Genomic DNA, 24,774 nt, shown 5'->3' on the forward strand with positions numbered 1-24,774 from the left:
TTTTTCATTTGTTTGTTTAAAAGACCACACAAGCGTTACTTAGGATACCAGCTGCTCAGCTGTGTAACTTTAGATACTTGTCAGTAACTGGATACCAATATTTTACTTCTCCAAAGGGAAATAAAGCAAGCTTGCTGTGAATTGACATTAGAAGTTTACAAAGCCTTTGAACAGAGCAGAAAAAACCTAAAACAAGTAACACACACAGATTATAGCATGTAAACTGCAAAAGGATGGTCCTCATCCAATATCCTGAAGTCAAAGACTATGAAACAGATCCTTTATTTAGTTGATAATATGCTCTGACTTCATTTTCAACATGGCTCCAAACTGAGGCAGAAAGAAGCCCTGATAACCTAAGGCTGCTTCAGAATACTGCAAAGAAAATCAAAAGACAGGATTCAAAGAAAAAAGCAGACTCTGCATATACTCTGCATATAAGAGCATAGCTGGTCTCACAGCCCAACAGTCTGCTTTGAAAAATCCTCAAGCTCATACAGCTATAATACTTGCTTCCTTTACCAGTGCCAGTTTGTAGATATGGCTGACACCGTTTCCAAGACCCAGTTTCACTGAATGGCTGACTGGCCAATGAAGATTTTCTATATAAAAAAAAGCAAACAAATATTTGCCTAACAGCCACAGCAGCAGACAGCAGCCCCTTGTAGGGCAGCCACCTCCAGCTCAGCACAACTACATGTAACAAGCTGGTCCTCAGATGTTTTTGGGGGACCTCTTTCCCTCCTCCCTCCCCCCTTTTTTTTTAATGCCAACAAATATACAAGATCCCAACAGAAGAGGGGCATAAAACGCATGTAACTGGAAGCTTTGACAAATTTCAGCTTCTCCGCAACGCTACAGCACATCAGCAGGGGGAGCAGAACCAGAGCGCTGGTTCCGCCGCACAACCTTTCTGCTGCTTTGCCTGTGCAGCGTTTGCACAAGCTACTCAGTCATGCCCCGATCTCCCTTCACCCTCCCCAGGCAGCAGTAAGACACTCTCGTTATACAGTTTTCTATACAGGGCTCAAAAAGAAGTTGTCTCTGCTCAGGAGAACGTAGTTCTGCTCCAAAACTGCCGAGATGCTACTCTCTGAAGTGCTGAGACAAAAGATTGGGTATCAAAGCTGGAAAGTTTCACATGCTGGGCTTGATGCTGTGACATTCATATAGGGGAAAAAAAATAATAGAATGTAAAATCTAAGCAGCAGTCAAGCTGGCATAAGAGGGGCCATTTTTCATAGAAAACTTCAAGTTAAAGTTTTTAATCTGATAAAACACACTCTTTCTGAGGTCACTCCATTACAATGCAATTTCAGGAGAGTAACAAGGGTCTTAAAAAAAAATTGTGTCCGCCCTTCAAATACTTTCAGCAGAGTACTCTCCCAAGCCATGGTATTTCTTGTATATTACATTATGTTGTCAACTCTCTATTGTAATTTTAAAAGTGAGATTTATCAAGCGGTAAATGATCATCAGCATTAGTGGCTCTCTTAAGTTGAGCATTTCAATTAGATTTTACACTGTAATTGAATAATACTACAGCAGAATACCACGAAGGAAGAGACTGGCTGCTTAGACAGCCCTGATTTACAGAGTACGAAACTCTGAGATCACCCTGTCTTTCTTCCGAGTCAGGAAACTGCCACAAAGTTTCCCCTCCCTCATGCAGATGCATTACACCACCAGCTACCTGCACACTGCATAAAAGGCCCCGAATTCACTAGTGAAGCCAATTTCTGTGTGAGCAAGTAAAAAATGCTGCACCCCAGCTAAAGCAATGGTTTCTCAGCACTGATCTGCTTGTGCATGAACGTCAGCTTTAACTGTTTTGGTAAAGCATTTACCTTTATCTTCATCTGCTGAGATTCTTGGTAACTAACATGTATTTTACTCTGAAAAGTGCCGTGCTCCTTTTCTAGCGTGATGATGTGCTCTCGCATTTTTGCTATAAGCAAGCCATTCCTCTCCTTTTCTGCAAGCAGCTCCTTGGGCAGGAAGTAAAAAAAGGGAAAGAAGTCATCTACTGCTCCTTTCTAGAGTCTAAAAGTTGGTGTTTTAAGACAACTAAAAATACAGCAAGTGTTCATCAAACTAAGATCAGCATCAATCTTCACTCAGAGAAATTCCAGCATTAGACCTGACCAAAACTCTAGCACCTTTATGAGGATTTAGGATCCACATCATTTCACATTTATTAAAAAGAGGTCTGCGAATTTAAACACCGATCTTCTGTTGTCCTAGAAGAGCTGGAATCTTATTTCTATCGAGTTTGGCCAAATTACAAAGTCCTAACAATTAAAAGCACCGGTATCACACAAGCCAGAGCTTAGATTTTCATCCCGAGTTTAGCAGAGCTGAAGAACAAAGGTAAAGAACTGTGACAAAACAACAGAGCATTTTGGAGCAAATACTTGCTTTGCAGCAGATTGCAAAGTCAACAGTTTTGCCCGAGGAGATAGGCTATATTCGTATCCAGCAACAGTCAGAGAAGCCCTGAATCCCACCAGCATGATGCCCTATTATAGCTTTCAAGTGAAAATACACATTGCTATTTAATCATTTATTAGCCCATAATTCAACACAGACACCCGAGAAATCCACGGAGCTGCTCCCGTGCAATAAAAATGCACTTGCAGTAGTAAGCAAAAATATTAAATGTAGCTTGCAACAAGCTCCCATCACAGAACAAGGTATTTGTAGCATGTAAGCTTCAGTATGCAGCTCCTTACAGTGCCAGGGAGCCTTGGCACATACTTTAAGTCTCTAAATTATTAGCCTGAATAACCTTCGCTCTTCAGAGCAATTCCAGCTTTTTCTGCATCCTAATTTAAATAAGAGCTATTCTGTTTCTTAGCTCCAACTTACTAGCTTCAGGAGGCTCTTCCCCCTGAACGAAGTAAGCGACACCAGTTCCCAAGCCCATGATCAGGGAAGAGTTTAGGAATTGAGTCACATCAAAAGTTTCAAGTCTGCAAATACATTGACAACAGCTTGACACAAACCTTTCTCCATCATCCACTAAGATGTAGCAAAAAGAAGGGCACCAGGACATATTGCAGTTTTCTTCTACCCCTCCATCAATTCCACCACCCGCCTGCAATCCTCGCTAACCCAGCTACCCTGTCAAGGCAGTGCCAGAGATCCTGGGAAGATTAACTTTCACCTAGCTTGTGTTTTGCCAAGGAACTCCAAGGTCATGCACCTCTTGCTCTCATTTATCCTCTCAAGTTACCATCTTTATCAACACCCCTGCAGGAACATCTCTGCACCCTAGAGTCCCTCCCTCCCAACCTGCTGGCAATGTTTTCAGAGAAACACATTAATTAGAAGATAAGAGCTTTTTGTCAGTCAAGCTGAGCTCTTTCCCTTGTTCATCCTGATACTTTAGCACCGCAGCAACTTTGCTTTTATCCATTTTTCTCCCAACTTCTCCCTTCCCTCCCCCAATACAGATGGCAAAAAAACCCATGACCCCTACTTCTCCGCAGCTCCTACCCTGCCTTCACAAGCGCCACTTTGCAAGCGTTTTTTCCCCAATCACATCAGCTTCCCTCACACCCAGGCTCCCTCATACATTCCCCTCTGCTTCCTCAGCAGGAGAGACCTCCCCTCTTTCATTCTGCAATGCTGAGCCAGCTTCTTTTTCCCCCCTGAACACATCAGAAGCCCTTTCTCCCTACAGCTACATATTGACAGTCCCAAACCTCTTGATCCCATCCAAATACACATCTCCCTGTGCCCTGCCAGAAGCTCACACAATACCCACGCCCTTCTTCCCTTCTCACCTGCCATGGCTCCCAACTCCCATGTCCTCGGGCCATTCTGCTCCCACCTTTGTCCCACTACATCACCTTCCTGAGCCTAACGCCCACATGCTTCCAAACTAGCCAAAACATTAAGAATTCTGCCCACAAAAGTCTCCAGTCACTCCATATCTGCCCAATTATTTGTTCTGCCATAACTGCTTTCCTCCAAAACCTTCACAAAAAAAGTCAAGTTTCATAAACTAGTCTTTGACAGTGGTGCATCAGCATCCCTGTAAATCTAAAGCAATCAGAATGGCAACTCAAGGGGCTAAGCAAGCATCTTCACTTTCTGTAGCCTCCTTCTTGAAGAAAACTGATGATTGTTGTGCCTAGAAGCACACAAGAATGTAAATGCTAGAATATGTACCTAACTAAAACTGCAATGCAGAAGAGGTGTTTAATATTTCCATCCCCAAAACAGTCTTATACTCATGACGGAAGTAGTTTTAAAGCAACCTTTTGAAAAGAAAAACAATCTTAGCAAATGAACTTTCCGAAAAAACTACTGGAAAATAACTGCATAAATACATTAATAGCATCATAAACACAAACATAGTATCTTGGTAAGCTTTCCCAATATAAAAAAATTCCACCTTTCAATTTATACTAAGCTCAATAAACCAGCAGTTGCTGGCTGCTAATCCTAGAACCCCTGCTCCTCTCCTACACCTCTCTCTATATGCATGAACCTCTTTACATTTACCTGGGTGAGCTGCTTGCACTGCTCCTTTGCAACAGCTGCCTCCTCCTTCATCGCAGCAAGCATTTTCTCCTTGTCTTGCAGCTGATGCACAGCTGCAGCCGACTCAGCCTTGCTAGCCTGCAGCAAAAGCACACCAAAATGATCATACATGCCAGAAGTACTTGCACAGCCCCCTAGCAAGCAGGAAACTTAAGAGGAAGAAACACTCCCCTCCTGCCCTCAAAACGTTCATCTGCAGGGCGTACATGGCACCACCGGTACCCAATTCTGCTTCTAGTGAACCCTGCAGTACAGATTTCCTAAGACAAGGAAATGCATTTTCAAATGCACTGAAACCAATTAAGAGAATAAATGGGCTCTTAAGGTGCTTCTGTGTTGAAAGAGAGCTGCTGTGGTGGCACTGGGGAAAACAAAGAACAGCCATTAGGAAAAATAAAGGATGAAGATGCAGAGATGCTGAATCATTCGATAATTGAGGTTGGAAGGGACTTCTAAGATCACCTGGTCCAACCCAGCTCAAAGCAGGTACGTTCTAATAGACTTAATCTCTTGAAGTATCTCACTACAAAGAGAAAAAGGCAATGCTGATCTGGTCTCTCCCTCCACTTCACAGGAAAGCTTCCAGTTGACATGATTATGTTTCTGCTGACACACTGACACACAGTTTCAGCGATACTACAGGGAACAGAACCAGAGGAACAATCCCCACCGTCCTGCCACTTGTATGCTGGTCTAAAAACAAAGGAACTGCAGTAAGGGGCAAACCTTCTAAATGCTTGTGCTCAGACTTCACTCAACGAATTCTCATAACAGAAACAGCAAAGAAGTGTCAGTTCCATAAATGCACTCTGAATTTGTTTGCAAGTTCTCCTTCAGTGGTATCATATACGTATGCAGTACAAAACACACTGTCAGTGTCTTGCACGAGCTACAAATAGAAAAATATTCACATTTTCATCTACAGAAACCTACATGTTTTGGTTTCATACAAGCCCAGGAACCCATTCTGATCCTAGAGTTTTAGGCTTAACACCCAACCTTCCTTTAAAATAAAAAAATACAGCAAGCAAGCTAGCTGCTGTTCCAAATCAAACAGGCAATACCACTGCAAGTGTACCACTACTGGGTGAAACAAGGGCCCAGAAAGAACACGAAGTCTCTGTCTTGGAGGCTTTCAAGACCCAGCTGCACACATCCCTGAGCAACTTACTCAAATTTGAAGCTGAGCCTGTTTGGATCAGGTAGTTGGATGACATGACCACCTGAAGTCCCTTCCAACCAGAATTGCATGATATACTTCTATAAAGTATTAACCGAATTGACACATACCCAGTTCTGCATTTCTGTTCTGGTACCATATCTGCAGAAGAATACAGAATTGCAAGACTTCAAGTGTGACAAACAGGATGTTACAAACTCGAAGCGACAATCCTAATGAGTCACGGGAGGCAGGAGTAGATACTTCTAAGATATTAGTGGTCACCATTCTCTACTGTCTTAATGCAAAAAGAGAGAACTGCTAAGCACTGGCACAGGTTGCCCAGAGACACCGTGCAGTCTCAGTCCCTGAGGGTTTCAAGCCAGACTGGATAAAGCCCTGAGCAGCTGGGCTGACCTCAGAGCTGGCCCTGCTTTGAGTATGAGGCTGGACAACAAACCACTCTGAGGTCCCTTCCAAATCTGAATTGTCCTACAATCCTATGAAAAATATCCAAAGAAGTCAGCAGAGCAGAATGCATAGACTTAAAAAATGGAGATACTTGAAACACACAGAAATCAGATGATAAGTGCACAGCCACAGCAGCTTTTCCTTAATTTCTTGTATAGTTTATCCTGTGTACACAGTTGTGAAAGATCACTCCCTGAAATTCACCAGATAGCCTTCCCCCACACACTTCAGCTGCAGAGCAGTCCTACTTTAGGTACCTTAATTCTCCATGGTTATGTCTGCTCTTTAAGAGCAGTCAAAAGCCATCAGCCTGTCTAGCCAGCCCATGGGATGGCAGATGGCAGCACACAGACATCTGACAACTGCTTCCTGCATGCAAAACAAGCACAGACCAGCTGGGAAAAGTCTTCCCAAGACAGAATGCAGGTATCACAATACTGCTATAGCAAATTTGACAGCATCTCTTTCCAGTTTCTGCTTATTTAAAAGTCTTCTCTCCCCCACTCCCACAGTTATTCACCTTTTGCAAGACATCATGAATTGCACTGGATTTTTCCTTTAACACCTCCACTATGCAACGGGCCTCATCTTCAGTGAAGATCATATTCTTCATGGCCATTACAAAGTCTTTGAATTTTACTTCGGCATTCTCTGCAATACAGAAGGGAGGATGTATTTACTTTGGACACCATACAGAACTATTTATTTTGCCTCAAAACAGCATGTGATGGGGTATCGTTATGCATTATATTTAATTTCAGTCTGAAATGTCAAGAAGCAAGAGGTCATGAACATTCAGCAAAACCATCATCTCTCCAATTTAAATCTGATAACAACCTGCCAGCTGATAGTTTTGGGAAAAAAATCCCACCACTTTGTTTGTACAGTGGGTAATATTTATAGTGTTGCTAGCAAGATGATAAAGCATAACACAGATTTTGGAGGGGAAAAAAATAGCACAAATGTGAAAACTTGAAGAATACCTTCTAGTGCATTGTGACAATAATTGAAACTGAGCTCTCACTTTAAAGAACAGCCTGGCTCTCTAAGCAATGCGCACATGACAAGTGAATGAATTTAGAAACTAGCACATTTCTGGTTACAATATATGGGAAGCAGAAAAATATTCCCTCAATCTATGTTTGGAAATGAACTGCTGCAGAAGGAGTTTAGCAGCAGGAAGGTAAATCTGTAAGATCCCTCTTAATTGCTGACTAAATGTTTAAAAAGACACAAACAAAGAAACACAATTCAACCAAACTATGCTCTAATAGGAATAAAAATCATTGTTCATATAAAAACTGGCTGCACATACATAGGTCATTAGGTGGCCCCCTAACTTCAGGGAATGGAAGCACAAGACCAAGGCATACAGCATCTCTGTCAGACATTCACCAGTGCACAAAAGTACGTGAAGGAATGGGAGGAAAAAGGAAAAGCTTAAAAGTAATGCTTGGTTCAGGAGGCGTCCCAAAGATCATGGAGAAGGGTCCACGTTTCTCACCACAGGTGCTGAACATACCATTGAAACCAAGATACACATCAAACCCAACCCCCTACAGAGTTTAAAAAAAAAAAAAAAACGAACAAAAAAGTAGTAGTGACATTAAGTCCCTAAGAGACATTATCGAGCATAAAAATAAACCACTGAAACACAGAGTGAAAGCTGGGGGTGGGGGAGAAGGACTGAGAAGTTCTAGCACATTCTGTCCTAGTCCTACACGCAACTTAGTCTTGGCCACAGACATCAGATCACGTCATTGCTGCACTGACATCGATGATGCTGTTACCAGCAGTATGCCAAAATCCTGAGACAACAGTCCAGTTAGCCAACAGTTTATAGCAGCTTGTCCCAGACTGGTCCGAACCCTGTGCTCCCCGAAGACAGGAAGACCTTGCCCTTGCATCCAAGAAGCTTACAACCAGAATAGGGGAAGATTTCTATATTGGGAGGGCAAATCCCAGCTGACACAGAAGAATTAGGAGCTCATATAGAAGGTTACAGCTTGCAAAGGAAATGAGAATGGACAGGTGCACGTAGGAAGCTTTGATGTTGCAGGGCAGTGATGTGCTTCTATCTCAATAGCTGCATAAGAGAGCCTCAGGCAAGTGGGAATCCAATCTAGATACCACAAAGTTGCCAGGAAGCTTTCAAGCAAGCATTTTGGAAGACAAGTCTAAAAAGTTTCCAAAGAGTGCAACGAGTGACCAGGCAGACAATGCTGGAGAGCCAGGCTTCTGCACAAACCTGAGCAGAGAATCACTGCTCAGTCACTTGGCTTCTCCTCTCCAGCTGCCCACAAATTTGAGGGTCCTACCTCATGGCTCAGTATGTTTGGCATGCTTCGAACAGGTCAGTGGCCTACTTAAAGTTATAGGGTGGGACACAATGCTCATGAATCACTCCAGGCCTCTATGGGGGAATATGAAGAAAGAAAGTCTCCTGTCCCAATCAATTCCAACTACATTGAAAGGAAAATTCAAAGTTTTCCTGGAAACTGCCAGACTATCTCCACTGGCAATTTGCTTCTGAGTGCAACACGGAATCACCAGAGGTACACACTGGCTGGTTGGCCCCAGCTAGCTCAATGAACAGCACTAGAGCATAGAGGGTGCACCCCAAACTCAGGCAGACTGCAAGAGCCCATGCTGAAAGGTCTCGGTTTAGAGTCCATCACTTTTAGCAATGCCTGAGCTACCTACTGTAAAACTAGCTCACATGCATCTGTGTGGTCTGCAATCACCCGTTTGCTCACTGTGAGGACACAAAAGCCTACAGTCAGCATTAAAAGGTTTGGATAGCGCAAAGCCCTTTCAACAGTGCCAAAGACAGGGGAGAAACGAGCACAGACAAGAACAAACACTGTCCTGCAGCCACAAATGTTTTCCGCAAATCACTTCTTCCTAACTAATAAAAGAGGATTCACCTCCACACACACACAGCATGTTTTACCTGTTCAGGTATGCCAGAGACAGACCACATTATCTGTTTCCTACCTTTATCAGTTTCATTCTTCAGTTTCTTGCCCCTGCTCTTCTGGATCCCCTCATTCACATTTTGTTTTGCTACTTCAACTGCTTCTCGCTTCTCCAACGTGCCAGCATCAGAATTATCCATCAAAGGAATATAAGTAGTTGCTTGAATAAGAGGTTCATCCACCAAAACTGTAATCAGAAGTCCACAGGATGGGTCAAAGCTTTGTAATAACTAGCATCAACATTTTTAAAAGAGGTACACAACATTTATGAGAGCTGGACTACAGCACCTCTAACCTCAATAGTTAGTTATACTCTCTAGTTCTATCATCCTTCACAGCTTAACTCATTAAAGCTCTTCAGGTAAGTTCATTAAATAAAGGTCTAATAGCTTCAATTAAATTTCTATTTCCAAAGCTGCCTTTTAGCATTTTAACAAGTAACAGAGAAGAACCTTTACATTTTGACTTTCATTTCACTTTAATGAGAAAGCTGCACATGGCATCAATGAGACTGGTTTACCTGTGGCTGCATACGAAATCATTCAGCATCCCTGAAGTACAAGTACAGCAGTCTTTTGTCCCTATTCTGTTAAAAGCTGGTACCTCACTGCTAGCATTTTCACCCAGATTAGATCATTACACCACCTGTGAACTAAACCATTTAAACAGAACATGCAGTAGGGACAGCAATCAAGCTTATTTCACATGCAGACTCAACTGCACTTAATGAAGATATCTCATCTGTCAGAGGAGGCTTTAGGCATCATTATTATTCAGAGAGGTACCCAGAGGTACTGACCAACCTCCGGTCTCCATTCACACAGCACTGTATAAACATGGTGAGGATCAGCCTCTGTCCAAAGAACTTTTCAGACTGCGGAGAGAAAAGCCGGGGAGGGGAGAGGAAGAGCAACAGACCAGGGACAACAGATACAGCCAGGAACAGAGCTGAATTTGATGTCTGCCCAGCTCCTGAGCTGCTGGTCCAGACCACCTAATGTATGCAAGATGTGTGCTGAGCCATGCCACAGCAGGAAAGCTCATTGACCCAGCCAGCCCAGGCTGAAAGGCGGGTGGTCAACAGATGCCACATGGCGGACCAGAGAGAGAAGGAACTGAGTGGGATGCAAAATTTCAGGCATCAGTGCAAGACAAATACGCATTCCTGGCTGCCAAGGAGCCAGTTATAAAATTATAAAACACTTCTGTATTCTGTGCTGTTAAGGAGCAGAATAGACCAGATGGACCTTTTGTGTCACCTGCTAGTCTTTGCACTTCAGCAGCCAGCAAACATCTGCAGTACGCTGCAAGTTCAGAAGTGAGGAGAGCTCTCCTCTAGCAGAAGTATCCACCACCTAATCCAGTTACCATCCTCACCTTTTCCCTTCCTCTCCTTAATTTCCTCTCCTCATTTTATTCCCCTCCTTTCAAAATTATTTAGTATCAACAAGACCTTTTGCAGTGCCAGCAACATCTGAAATCCCCATAATACTGTCTTGGCTAATCTGGATGCCCACCACAGCTAACTTTTGCTCTGTCATTCTGGAGACGTGGCTTTAAAAGAAAACAGCTTTCATTCAAATAATGCATGAGCTATTCCTGTGTAGCACTGACAGCTTAGCTTTAATGCTGGCTGAGCTAGTACTGACACTTATTTGCCACATACAGACAACACAGTTTGTGGTCCATAACATGGCCCCTCAAAAAAAGGCAATGGGTTTATCGGGAAAAGCAGAAGAATGTCCATAAAAGGCAAAGGCATCCCAGGTTCCCCATCAATAGGTTTCTTCCAGGAATCTTTTTTTTTTTTTTTTTTTTTTTTCCCCAGTTGTTACAACATACAGTAACCCTACACTTCTAAGAACCCCACCCTGGTCTGACCAGAGCCAGTGACTGATCTGGACCCCAATGACCTGACCAAAGTATAAAGGAAACTGTGACCAACACTGTCTGCGCTGGGAGCAGTCCACCAGCCACCAAGTTCTTTATAGCTGTCCCAGTAAAGAAGAGATCTGAGAAACGTTCTGAGAAACTAACAAGGTGGCCTCACAGAACTTCATGGTCACGCTCTTCCCAAAAGCTGCAGACAACAGCACTCATTGTAAAAAAAAAACCAAACACAGAGGCACGCTGAGCCAAGAGGAGACAAGCAGCAGCATCTTGGCAGAGAATGAGAGATGACAAACAGTAAAGGCCTTGACAGCAAAGACGAACAGTTTATGCTGGAGCAACAGCTAGATAACAAAAGGACAGTAAGAGAGCAAAATGGTCAAAGCAACCAGCTAAAAAAACTGCAGTCTTGTTTGGGGCAGATGACTGCAGCAGTTCCAGACATGCCTTGCTTACAGCAACTTAGAGCCTGCTCAGCTTATACTCCAAGTCAACACATTACTCATCAATTCAAGCATGGCTGTTTGGATCGAAAAGAGCACAGAAAGGTTCACAGCATCATCCCATGTTCAGTGGTACCAGATGTTCATAAAACCAAACAGCATCTCAGGCTGAGCAATCTTTCCTATCTGGAGTTCCTGCTTTTTCAAATTAAGAGAGTTACTCTCCTCCAAGATTCTTTTCCAAAGGAAGAGCAACTAAAGTATGTATGACAAAAGGTTTAACAGTCAGGTTTATCTGAACTAAGATGGTCTGTATTCTCACCATTATCAACTTTCTGCTTCTTTGCAGAGACTTTCTTCTTTCCCGATACATTTTCTTGCTTTATCTCCTGGTGGAGCAGCACTGGGTCTTGCTTTTTGGCAGGGGACACAACAGAATCAGTCTTAGTATCCTGATCATCTGTAACAGACAAATAAAGACAATATGCTCTTCTGTATAATCTCATCATTACTTTTAAATCAGTAAGTCTGTAATAACCATCAAATTCCACTCCCAGAAAAAAAACACTCATGTATTTTAAATCAGAACACGAAGTTATCTATATACATGCGTACACACACACACTCACAAACACATATGCTTCCCATATCAGATGAGACCCCAAAGCAATAGAAAGGTTTAGCAGAGTCAAGAGCCACAGCACCTAGTGTTTTGACAGACAGGAATCTTATCTGCAAGCAGAACATACGGCAATGCAAGTAACAGTTTAACATATCCAATCCAGGTTTTACTGCAACAGAGCAGACAGCATTTGTTACCCATACTAGTTTCTTATTTGCAAAAAGTATTCCACCATCACCACCACCACCACCACCCCCCATGGACCCACTTAGGTATTTTAAACACACACCCCCAATAGCTACTGGGACTGTGAGAAGCAGAAAATAAAGTGTTTTACATTAGGGAACTGTTCTTTTAAAAAGTTGTTTCTAGTGAGAAATTTTTTGGACAGCCTGTGCTATATAATACTCTTGTGAGAGCTGACACACACAACACATGGTTATGGTGTTAGCTCCTGTAATCAAGGATAAGAGTGAGTTGTGGCTGCCCTCAGAAAAGTGCTTGCAGACCACATTTTAACCACGCCACAGAGATTTTCAGAGAACACCCACAAACAAGACTTGGTACTTTTTTTGTTGGTAGTGGGTGGGTCTTTTTTCTCCCTTTTTTTCAGAAAAAGGAAAAATCCACCACATCAAGCAGCAATGTTGCTCTTTTTCCTCACTCCCTGTAGCAAACCTATTATGCCTGCATCTCAAAAGGGTGATCTACAAATACCTCAGGTTTCCACTTATTTCTGAAACTGTATTTTTATTCTTTTTTAAGTTCAATTCATAGTCTGACAACCATGCTGAGACATGTCAACTCCTGCTAAGGATATGGTCGAAACAGTCACAGGCAATTCTAGGTACTGTTTTTGGTCTGCTCCAGGTCAGATGTTTCAGTTACAACAGCTGGACCAGTTTTCTTTTAGCATCAGTTCCATTCAGTTATAGAGGTGTAGCAGGTGGGAAGCAGCTGTAAGTGCTTCTTTCCATGAGTCAGCCACCAAATACCTCTTTGTACATTAAGCCTGCACATAACCAGTGATTTATTTTGCACAGTCTGCTATGAGGTTTCTCTAGACGCCCTTCTTCATCTGAGCAACTACTCTTAGGATTCCACTTTTTTCATAGCTTGACATCAGAATGCACACAGCAAATGTCTAATGACTTCTTTCAAGTAATCAAAATTTTGACAGCTTGAGAGGAAAGCAGAGATATGAGCTACTCTATTACACTCAACAATCTTTAGCAGAAGAAAGCAAGGATGGGAGGAGGAAAACCAGAGCACTGCTGCCAGATGAAAATCGGGGGGGGAAAGCAGTAACTCGTAAAAAGGGAAAGGTTAGAAGTGAGCTTTGCCCCATAGAGATAGGCAGAATAGTTGAGAGACACACTCTGTGGCCTTGCAAAAAAGCAGAACACTGTTTTGGCGTTCTGTGCAAGAAGCATATGCAACATCAGATACCCATTCCATTTTTCTGCTTCTTCTGCCCAGGCTTCTTCTTATATGCTGCTGATTCAGATGGTGGAGTGGGCTGTTTTGTAACAGGGACTGGATCTACTTTCTTGCCTGAAGACTTGGATCCTTCCGAATCCTTAGTTACGTGATCATCTTGAACGACCTTATGCTGCTTCTTCTTCTTCCGTTCTCTAACGCCAGTAGATGCTTCGGACACACTCAGGGGAACAGAAGCGACATGCTCTTCATCTGTACTCAGGGCATCAGACAGCTTAAAGTCCCAAGGTGTACTTTCAGAGTCAGACTCGTGGATGTTCCCATTCTGAGCTTCTTTCTTCTTGTTCTTCTTCTTCTCTGTTTTCTTTTTATCAGTCTTGGTAGGTGGAAACTTTAGGTTCCTTTTCTGTTTTGCAAGGACTTCATCATACAAAGTTTCTTTCATGAAAAGCCAGAAGAAGAGAAAGATGACTGTAACAACCACAGAAGGAATGAGGATAATACAGTAGGTAAACTCATAAAACTCCATTGTGCTTTTTCTTAGCTATATTTAAAAAAAACAAAACACCTATGGGGGGAAAAAAAAAAAAAGTTAGGTTTTGAACAGGTTTCCTTCGATATTATTTCCTCCACCAATTATAATAATAAAAGAAGCTTTCTCATTGTTTTACAGAAGCCTTAAAACAGCTTTTAATAAAATTACCAAACTATATCAATCATGGAACTACTTCTGGAATCATTTACCACTTGCTTCAAAGCCGTTAGCCCAGATAGGAAGCAACTGCAGTTTCCAAGACTGCTGATCTTGGAAGACTGCAGTTCTCTTTCCTTTCTTTTCATCTTCCTCATTCTCCCCTCCCAAGTGAATTTCATAAAGTTAAAGCTTTTGATTTCAGAAATCAAAATACAGCACTTTCAGAGGCTGTGAAATAAGGACCAGTACATGCAGAGCAACACTTTTTTTTTTTTTCTGTAAATCAAATTTAACAAATTAAGATTTTTATCTTGGCAAGTGGGAGTTAAATTTCAACTTCCTTTTGTTCCCAGATTTATGACAGCTTCAGAAGTGGAATGAGGGGAATGAGGGAAAGAAGGGAGAGCACCCTAAATTTTAGTCAACCACAAAGAACCAAGTATTTTCAGAACTGCCTTTTGAAGTTTAAAACCCAGCTTTAAACTCATGAAAAATCTACACATTTACAGGAACACAGGATGATCTGTTACTTATTTTGCACATGTAATGGTGTACAACTTCCAGGGCACTAACAGACCAGAAGTCTCCAGGATAATTTGCTAAAAACACTACTTATGCCCCAAGCATTATTGTTTTTTTTTAAAAGCAGGAACCACAGAGTAGAAGTCAGAATGAAGCTAAAAAAACCTAACTTTGGGGCCAAGACAAGCCAGATTTTCCCACTTCACAACTAATCGCTACAAACAGACAAGGATTTTTGCAGGAAGAATGCAAATCTTTTCCAGATTGTTTGTTCCAAGTTAAAAAAGAAGCAACCATTAAAAAAACCCACATTCAAAACTCTAAGCAAGTGCAATTCCTGATTCACCAACTCGGTTAAAAAGTCACCAGAGAAAGCATGACCTTCAATACATTTTCCTCTACACAAGAAAAGACAACTAACTCAACTGTCCCTTGAAAGACCCATTATCTTGGGAATGAAAGGCAAGGGATCTTGGGATAACCCCAAAAACTGTAGGGGGGACTGCCCCACACCTTAAAGCAATATTGCTTGAGGTATTTCCACTGCCACTTACAAAATAGGTGTGCCTACTGAGCGCAGAGTGCACAAAGTCCATGTAGAAGTTGCATGATGCAGGGAGAGGACAGGCTCTCCTTGCTTCTGGACCGACAGAGGATTACTCTTTAAATACCACATAGTACTATTACATTTAAGGCTGTTTCACCTCAACTCCTGGCTGTGCTGGAAACCGCTATCGTAAGCTGGCTTGCCATCCTGCCACATTGGCAAGGGCTTGGTTTGGAGCCTGGCTCTAGCTCAAGAGGGAAGAGTTGTTATATGTAATAGTTCCCAGACACAGAAGAGTCGCTGTGATAATGTATTTGTATAGTGCATTGAGCAGCACAGAAAGCAAGGGTTGAGAAATCTAATTTGGCTATTAAGTTATCCAAATAAAAGACTAACATTTCAATACACTAATTATTCATCAGTTGTCTTAATGTTAAGTCTCCTCCCAGTTTGTATTTATTTTCTGTTGAGCACACAGATTATTGAAAAAGCTTGGGTCTAGAATTACATCCAGCACAGAACATTTCAGAATGGTTTGAGAGGGATGTGAGAAAAATCTTGTCTTTCAGGGAGAAAAAGCACAGAGGCTCAAAACTAAGCTGGAGCATTCAGAATGATTAGTTACAGCTACTTGATAAAACCAGCTTCTTGCACTAAGTGATCTAGTATTAGTCATCTCTTGAAGGAAGCAGAACTTGAAAATTTGCCTCAGCCAAAGTCAATATTGAGTGCTTATGGGAGAAGCTAATCCCCAAAGTAAATATGTAATTAAGCAGATTTTTCACAAGTGTAATTAAGTTGATCATTACAATACATTACTACAACAACTACAATACCTAACCACAAAGAGACCAAACAGCCCACCTCAGCCTTGCTGATACAGAAGCATGCAGCTATCCACAAATTCATCCCACTGCTTTGGCCAAGCTGGAAAGCTCACACCCTGCAGTCATCCCTACACATTTCCCAGCACCTGACAGCAAACACTCAGGTCAAATCACTTCCTCAGCAAAACATGTTATAAAGGCTCCAGACATCAGTGTCAGGAGACACAACGCTCATCAAGGCAAGACCAAGTATTAGCAGGAAATGACTATTGCTTTGAGACCAAAGAGGCCAGACACATCTAAAAGCTTCAGCTGCTTGAAGAGGAGCCATAAATAAATAATTAGAACAGCTAGTCCAAGTGAGGAATATGTGCTGGACTACATGAGATCTGATCTCTGAGCTGGCCAAGCAACACAAGCTCTGCTGAGGCTCCATCCACCACCCAGCTCCCCCCTCTCTGCGCTTCCCTCCACTTGGGCAACGGGATCATTTCACCCTACACAAGATTCACAGCCTCAACGGACTCAGGTCCTGCTCCTGTCCTCCTCTCAGTCATCAGGCAAAGCGGAGCATGAGTCACATGAACGCTTCCACCCCAAACACTGTGATCAGAGGTACACAGATTTCATCTCCAAAGTCCAGCAGGGAATTTCACATACAAATCCAACCTTTCATGTGGAAGCAGGATTTAAAAAAAAAAAAAAAAAAAAAAAAGCCTCATGGTGTAACTATAATTGATTAAGCACAACTGGGAACAGCAAACGAGCTCTGCTCTGATGGTAATGCACATGCTGGGCTGAGATGGAAAATTAGTGTGGGAAATGGATGGAAAATGCCCTCATTTAAAAGTACCTTCTAGGAGGATACCATTGCTGCTGGCTTGCGTGCAGAATGACAAGATTACATCCTTCACCATCCACTCCTTGTCAAGATGTCTTTATAAAGTGGTATTCTTGCCATGGGGGGTAAATAGGCAGCATTTTGGCTCACAGTTTCCAGTTGTCCTCTGACAATCTACAATTACCAAAAAAGCTTCTCCACTTCCATTTATACTTCCATATTACATTGACAAACCATATCAGAAAAAACAGAAGCAATTTATAGGGAAGAAAAATCCCATGCCATACAAAAAGGAACAGGACAAAGCAGCTCCTTTATTAAACCGGGGAAAATGGTACATTAACTTTTACACACCCTCACATACCAGCTTAAGAGCTCCTCAGGGTTTAGTTTTACCATCCCTCCTATTCCTGTTAGCTACAGAAACAGAAGACACCCTCACAAAAATGTTATTTCTCCCCCCTAGAAGGTGCTGCAAGTGGCCTTCTATCATTTGCAGCCCGCCCTTGGACAACTTTCCAGGGTGGCTGCATCAGCTCTCTACCCACTCCAAGCTGCAATCCCCAGACAAGGCACACCCAGTAGAAATGGCACACACACCCCCTCACTGCTGCCAACCAGAGGCACAGCAACTTCAGCTATGTTTAAATAGCGAGGTATTCTGTTAAATACTCACCTTTCATCTGTATTTGATATTGAACCTAATACCCATCAGGCACACTTCTTAGAGCCTAGCTGCCCAGCACTTGTGCCAGGCTCCCCACTTGCAAGCACGCTCCCCTCTCGATTGTAAATTCAAGAACTCACAACATCCCTTTAGTCATTCTGAAAGAGGGGAACAAACCGCATCTGTCCCGGTCTGCGTACAGACTCTGTTACTGTTCCCATCCTGCATTTAACAAAAGAATTGCACTTTTGTTCCCCTAAACAGAGCCCATGCCACAGAAAAAATAACTAATTTCTGAACTCCATTGCAGTATCATTGCTTGCACCTGATTTCCTCCACTAGTTAACATTGCCCTGGATTTTGTAACACACCCTTTGCTTTTGCATTTAAATCTCAAGTTTCACCCTGCACAGATACCACATTTCATGGGCTATTCATTCAGTTTAGGTCCAGGGGATTAGCTTACTTAAGAAGACAGAAATAAATTATAGCTCCATCTGGCTAATGAGTGACTCATAGCTTAGCCCCAGCACATTAGAGGCATTGCCTCTGTAAATGCTTGGGTCCCAAGATGCGCGTATCTCCAGGGATTTGTGCCTCTCTGAAAAACTAACATTAAGAGGGCAAAATGTAAGTGCCAAGGTGATTATTTTTTTCTTTTTAAATACTAAGCAGTTTAAGAGATGCCACGTATGATTTAGCTACAGCAACAGTTCCTTTAATTGGGGTATTTTCCCTGGGATTTTCTCAAGCTGGCAAACGTAAGAGAAAGCCCTCACATGCAACAGTCACTAGGAACACAGCAAGAAGTCTCAAGAGTATCTGTATTCAATAAACCCCTCAAACAGGTAACACGATTTTTTCTCCTTAATCTGCCACACACTCCACATCAGCCAGCTGCAAAGAGGATCCTCTCACAGAGGTTCACTCCCAAGCCAATCTTCCCCCAGAGCTCTGCAGCAGAGGATGCCCTGCAACTGGGGCTAAACAAGGCAACTAAACCCAGGTCCACCACAGGTAAAACACGAAATTAAACAAGATGTTTAGCCACTTCATGCCTTTTCCTCATTCATACAGCAGGAGCAACCAGTTCCCTGTGACTATGTATTAACAAACTAAAGCACTGCTGGGCTCAAGTTCCAGTGAGGAGGGCTGCCAGAAAAACCTAATGGTAGTTCATTTAACATCAGCATTGCTATATGATAAGAAAAAAATCAAGAGTTAGAACCTAGGTTGGCGTAGTTTGGGTTTTTTAAGCAGCCTTGTATGTCACTGAAAACACAAGGTGTTCTTCACACCCCAAGACAAGACACAGAAGACAGCAAAGCTTCTGTGATGTGACACTAAGAGGCAGAGTGTGAAAGCTGAGCTGTCAAAGCACACAGGGATTTCAGGCCATCAAACTTCCTCCGACTTCATTAACACCTGGCTAACTTCAGCAGGTGAGCAGCACTGGGAACAAAGGGAGCCCTTGCAACAACTCAGCACCCTCCTCAGTGTTCCCTTTCAAGGGTTACCCATTCCCAAAAAACACACTGCTCTGAGAACATCAGCAAGGAGACAACTTCACCTGGACACTGTTTTTTAAGACAGGACAGTAAGATACTACATACAAATCTCATCTGCCACCTACAATAAGGAAAAAGGTGCAGCTTCCAGTAAGGTCATGCACAATCTTCCCACAGGTCACTTAAAACTGTACAACTTTAGGCATGCACAAAGCACCCACCACCTAGAAAAGCTGAAGGTCTAAATGGCCCTGCCAGTTTTGACCCCGATGGCAAAGTTTAACCTACTTTTTTGCATTCTTTTTAAACTCCACTTTTATATCTATATTTCCTTGCTCTGTTTACAGAAGTCCTCTCACAACTAAGGGGGGGAAGCATAATAAACAGCAGTTCAAGCTATGGGTTTCTTTCATTTAAATACTTGCCCTGACAGCACGATTTTTGCAGCAACACAAGCAAGCTGCAGATACTTGAAATTACAGACTAAGAATTCATGTATTAAAGTTACTCTTCTCCAGGAAGGAGACCTGTTCAAGTGAAGCTCAACAGTGCTTGACACCCCCTACAAGCCGCTAACAGCAAGAGGAGAATAAGACTTGTCAATAAATCTTGCTCTTCTTCACTTTATTACACTGATACAATTAAGCCATTTGCAGAGCACAATCTCAGTGCCTTCAAATACCCTCTAGGTAAATATTTTCCATTCCAAACATGCCACTGTTTGTACCATCTGTTGGGCTCTGCCTGCTCTCAGTTGCTTGATGTTAGTTAACACAGACACGTTATTTGTTAAATTCCAGAAAAGAGCAGATTTGCTTCGACAAAAACCTTTACTTTTAGGGCGTTGGGGTTTTTTAATACCTTTTTAGAGCCAACACCTGACAAAACACAGCAGTGCTGAGAGCAAGCCAGAAACACAATACAGCTACATGACACTGCCACCACTATCTGGCAGATGACCTTGCTCTTGTCCGAGTGCCAGCAGCAGTGAGCGCCCCAGGTCCTCCCGCAAGGGTTTGCCAGGAGCACACAGGAGATTTCCACCACAGCCCGGCAGTCCAGGCAAGTTCATACAGGATAAGGCAGGCAGGGATTCACTGTCGTGCAGCAGCTGACGCCCTGAAATCACCTGGGCCACAGGATAAAGCCCAGAGTTGGAATTTGCACCAGTGAAAGTAGAACTAGCAACCTCACATTTATCCAGGGATAAAAGCATACACACCTGTTGTTGGCACAGAGCAAGGAACAAGCTGGAAAACCATGCTCTGCACTCCTGCCCAGCAGCTTACCCAAATACCCCAAAACTGCACAGACCCTGTCACAGCAGCAACCCACAGCATTCACCAAAGCATGAGCACAAAGACTCTTGAGAGCAGAAACTGCAGCCAGCAGGGCTGGGGGCAGTGACCGTCCCCCTGCCCTGGGCACTGGGGGGGCTGCACCTCGAGCCCTGGGCTCAGCGTTGGGCCCCTCAGCACCAGACAGACCCCGAGGGGCTGGAGCGTGTCCAGAGCCGGGCAGGGGCTGGGGCACAAGGCTGATGGGGGCGGCTGAGGGAGCTGGGGGGGTCAGCCTGGAGGGAAGGGGCTCAGGGGGGACCTTATTGCTCCCTACAGCTGCCTGAAAGGAGGGCGTAGCGAGGTGCGGTTGGTCTCTGCTCCCAGGTAACAAGCCATAGGACAAGAAGAAGAGGGCTCCAGCTACACCAGAGCAGATTTAGATTGAATACAAGGAAAAATATTTTACTAAAAGGGTTGTCAAGCTCTGGAACAGGCTGCCCAGGGAGGTGGTTGGTAGGTATTTAAGAGGTGTGTAGATGTGGCACTTAAGGATGTCATTCAGTGGTGGGCTTGGCAGGGCCAGGTTAAGAGTCAGAGTCAATCTTAAAGCTCCTATCCAACCTCAACAATTCTATGTCGTTCAGGACTGAAGTCTCAGGAAATCAGAATGCTTCTTGCAGTATTTGTGAGGAGATGTTATTTGGGATAAAAGCTGACCTGCATTAGGACGAGAGGAAAGCCTCCTTGGCCTCGCCAGACTCCAGAAACCGCAAGTTTTCCCTTAAAAATCACTAACTTCTAACACACACACCCCTACTATCTCCAAAGTCAGAAGATAACAGGTCATCTGTACACCACCTTCTTCCAAAATGCCTGTAAAGGATCAAAGGTTTCTTTCTTCCAGCAGGAGAGGGCCAGGCCAGGACTACACACCAAGAGGGCTCTCAGCTTTACTCAGCAAGTCTGCACCTTCCATCGCTGTTTCCAGGGAGCCCCTGAGGCTTCCCCAGCTCCTTCCTTCACACACTCATGTACAGGCATGCTCTGCCCAACCACCATGAACTATTCACGAGGCTCACAGTCTTGGGTAAGCAAGCGCTTCCCTTTTCCCTGCTCTCCTTGCAAGGAGAGACCAGATCTGACACTTGCTCTTCAATCACCACTCACTTCTGTGCGCACGGAACTGGGAAATGCTAATTCTCAAAATATGAAGGAAAAAACGTTGGCTGTGTTTTTCTCACCAAGGACCAAAGCACAGCAAAACCCAAACTAAAGGCTGAACATAGACACCAATTTTCTCAGCTTGTGGTTTTGCTCACATCCCAAACGGGCAGCAACAGTAGCCAAGATCACTCACACAGAAGCTCCAAACAGCCAGAAGATCCCCCACTAGATCAGACAGCACAGTTCAACAGCAAGAAAAGCTGTACGAGTAGCCATACGAATGCACCAGCAGGAACAACTCTGCTGGTGTTAAGGCAAGGGAAGGTATCGGTACAGCCGCTCAGAGAGGCACCTCCTCTGCAAGCTGGGCAGCAGACAACTCTCACTTCATCTCCAAAGCTGCCAGATAAAGCCAACAAACTCAGCCAGCAAGGCAGCTGTACCTTTCAGCCATGTTTTAGAAAAGAACTAAGTTTACATTTCTAATCGTCTCAACATAACAAGTTGATTAAAAACAACTTTCACTGTTCTTACCACGGCATTGCCCAGCTGCATTGCAACGCATGGCTTTCACAGGTTTGCTCAAGGAATAATTGCAATTTGCTCATTGCAATAAGCCCAACATTGATTAACACATCAGTTCTGGCTTTGCAGGTAATAAGAGAACCTGGGGTTTTGCCAAAGCCTTATTTTCAGTGTGCAATCCTGCATTAATAAGAGAGAAAGTTAGCAGATTAATGGCCACAGTTGAGTTTAGATCACTAGTCTCAGCAGCAGTTCCCCACATTATGTAGTTCTCAAGCATCAAGGGGTCTCCTGCAACACAAAACCACCCAGCAGCAGGAGTCTGGTACAAATTTACACCAAGACTCCCGGGGCAGCCAGGCAGAAGCATCAAACACACACAATGACACCTGAAATCTGTTTCTGCCCAGCACCTAGATGGCAGGGAGGAATCAGGCCATGCCTGTTTTGTTGTTCCAGTTAGGTGTCTGAAAAGTTAAGGGAGATCTGTACAAGCCAAGTTGATGTGACAGTCCATAACAGCTCGAGTTTACCACACGCAAGTGCCATTTACACAAGATCAAAGCCACTATGCACCTCAACAAAGGACTTTAGACATCTGTTTTCATCTGTTCTATAAATATATAGTCATGGTATACACTTCACTGCAGATACACAGAAAGCCTCAGAGAGCAGCTACTATCCCCTAAAGCCAGGGGCAGGCACTATACAGTAACTCCGATGCTGAGCACTGCACAGCCCAGCTGGGTTTGCTCGGGCTTTTGCCATGGCTCGCTCAGCTAGCACAGCACCCTGTCCTAGGACACCGGGTTTTGCATCACCAGCACAACTATTTGAACATCCTTCAGCTGGGGTCACAAAGCTGCCCATCACCCATCTTATCCCCTGCTGCATCTGTTGACATAACCACACACAGTGTCATTCCCAGAGTTGACTGCCAAAACAAGGCCAGGTGAAGGGTATCAGGCTATCTTACTCCAACATGGCTTAATCCTTTCTAAACACAGGAGTAAGTTGCACTAGCATAAGTTTATTTATTCTGAGACTTCTGCACCTACCCTTGCCATGCTCTATTATTCTAACTTGATTAAAACAAGCTCTACAGCACCCACAGCAATTACAGAGTTGGCTTCCCCCTGGTCACAAACGAGGCAGAGCCTCAAACTCCAAGCAAAAAAACTGAAAGAACATCGGTTGAGAAATGTGGGGCTGCTACAGCCCTTTCATCTCTTTACATCCAATTCAGTTTCTGCAAGCATGGAAGGACAGAGGGAAGCAGGTACAAGCAGTAACTTCTCAGTACTCAAATTCCTCTCATACTTTCACAGCAATGTGCAAAGAAAAACAGCTGGAATGAAACATTTTCTGTTCCCCAGCGTATATAGTAAATTAACTATCTAAATATGCATTCTTGTATTATGAATTCTTGTTTAGGTTTTAAAAAGTAAATGTAAAATAAGAGGAGACAGAAACAAAAGAAGGAAAGGCCTTTGGTCCATGTTGTGGTTTAACCCAGCAGGCAGCTAAACACCACAAAGCTCACTCCTCCCTACTTCATGGGATGGGGTAGGGAACTGCATAGAAAAAAAAATGTAAAATTCATGGGTTGCTACAAAGACAGTTTAATAAGACAGAAAAGGAACAGAAAATAAAATAACTAGAATATACAAAATAAGTGATGCACCATGCAATTGCTCACCACCTGCTGAAAGCTGCCCAGCCAGTTCCCAAGCAGCGGCTCCGGCCAGCCTTCCCCATTTATGTACTGGGCATAACATATGGTATGGAATATCTAACTATAGTCAGTGTGTTATCAACATTTTTCTTATCCTAAATTCAAAACACAGCACTATACCATCTACTAGGGGGAAAAAAAAAAAAAAAAAAAAAAATCACTCCATCCCAGCCAGAACCAGGACAGTTCAGCTTTTTTTTTTTTTCCCTCTTAGCAGATTGGTGTGAAAGTATGAATGGCATCAGAGGCCAGGAGGCTAATTCTCATTAAAAAAACAACCCAGGTTTTCATATACAAGAGCTACAAATAGTCAAGTCTATTATCTGCCTATCTGCCTATGCATCCCAGAAGAAGTAATTACCTCCCTTGTGCCTCACACAGCCCCACCAACGCTTTTTTTCCTCAAGCTGCCTGGCAGGAGCAGCACTGCTGCCCATGCCTCACCTCCTCAGGCAGGCACAAGCTGTCCTCCACTTTGAATCCAGGGCAAAGCAGATATCCTCAGAGCCAGAATGACAGGAAAACCATGACAGATTGCAAATGAGGATGGCATTTTTAGAGGATGTATTTCTGAAGTTTGTACATACCTATGAAGAGGTCTGTCTTAATTTACTGCTCAATTCTTCAAATTCCTACTCAACTTTGCCCTTAACCATATTGGTCAGATGACGCCTACTCACTTGAATTTCTCCAGACACACAAGCAAGTTTTAAACCTACCACTTGTTCTGTGGGTCTCCAGGCAACTCAGTGCTAAAACTTTTCTCCAAATTTCTCACCAAAGCAGCAGCAATGGAGAAGCAAAAAATAACCAGCCTTTAAGTGCTAGCAAGTCAGTCAGAGCAACGTTTAAGCAGGTCCATATAGCTTAATACATTAACCTTTGTACCTCTGCACCATTGCCAAAACTA

At 43.3% G+C, this 24,774-nt stretch overlaps 1 protein-coding gene across 10 annotated transcripts in view; it reads right to left on the reverse strand.

Annotated features, from left to right (window-relative positions):
• The window catches only part of KTN1 (kinectin 1), a 78,044-nt gene that overhangs the window by 39,926 nt on the left and 13,344 nt on the right, over positions 1–24,774 (reverse strand). For 7 of the 10 annotated variants that reach the window (XM_037394866.1, XM_037394859.1, XM_037394858.1 and 4 more), the window contains exons 2-7: positions 13,564–14,122; positions 11,815–11,952; positions 9,179–9,346; positions 6,702–6,832; positions 4,513–4,629; positions 1,848–1,988 (exon numbers count right to left, since the gene is read on the reverse strand). In XM_037394866.1, the coding sequence (XP_037250763.1) occupies positions 1,848–1,988; positions 4,513–4,629; positions 6,702–6,832; positions 9,179–9,346; positions 11,815–11,952; positions 13,564–14,083 (1,215 nt within the window). In that variant the 5' untranslated portion in view covers positions 14,084–14,122. Of the gene's footprint in view, positions 1–1,847; positions 1,989–4,512; positions 4,630–6,701; positions 6,833–9,178; positions 9,347–11,814; positions 11,953–13,563; positions 14,123–17,661; positions 17,755–24,774 lie in introns of those variants that run through there. The other 3 variants (XM_037394857.1, XM_037394862.1, XM_037394863.1) reach the window with 3 other exon arrangements.

This window comes from Falco rusticolus, chromosome 7 (assembly GCF_015220075.1).
Source record: "Falco rusticolus isolate bFalRus1 chromosome 7, bFalRus1.pri, whole genome shotgun sequence".
NCBI classification, from domain to species: Eukaryota; Metazoa; Chordata; class Aves; order Falconiformes; family Falconidae; genus Falco; species Falco rusticolus.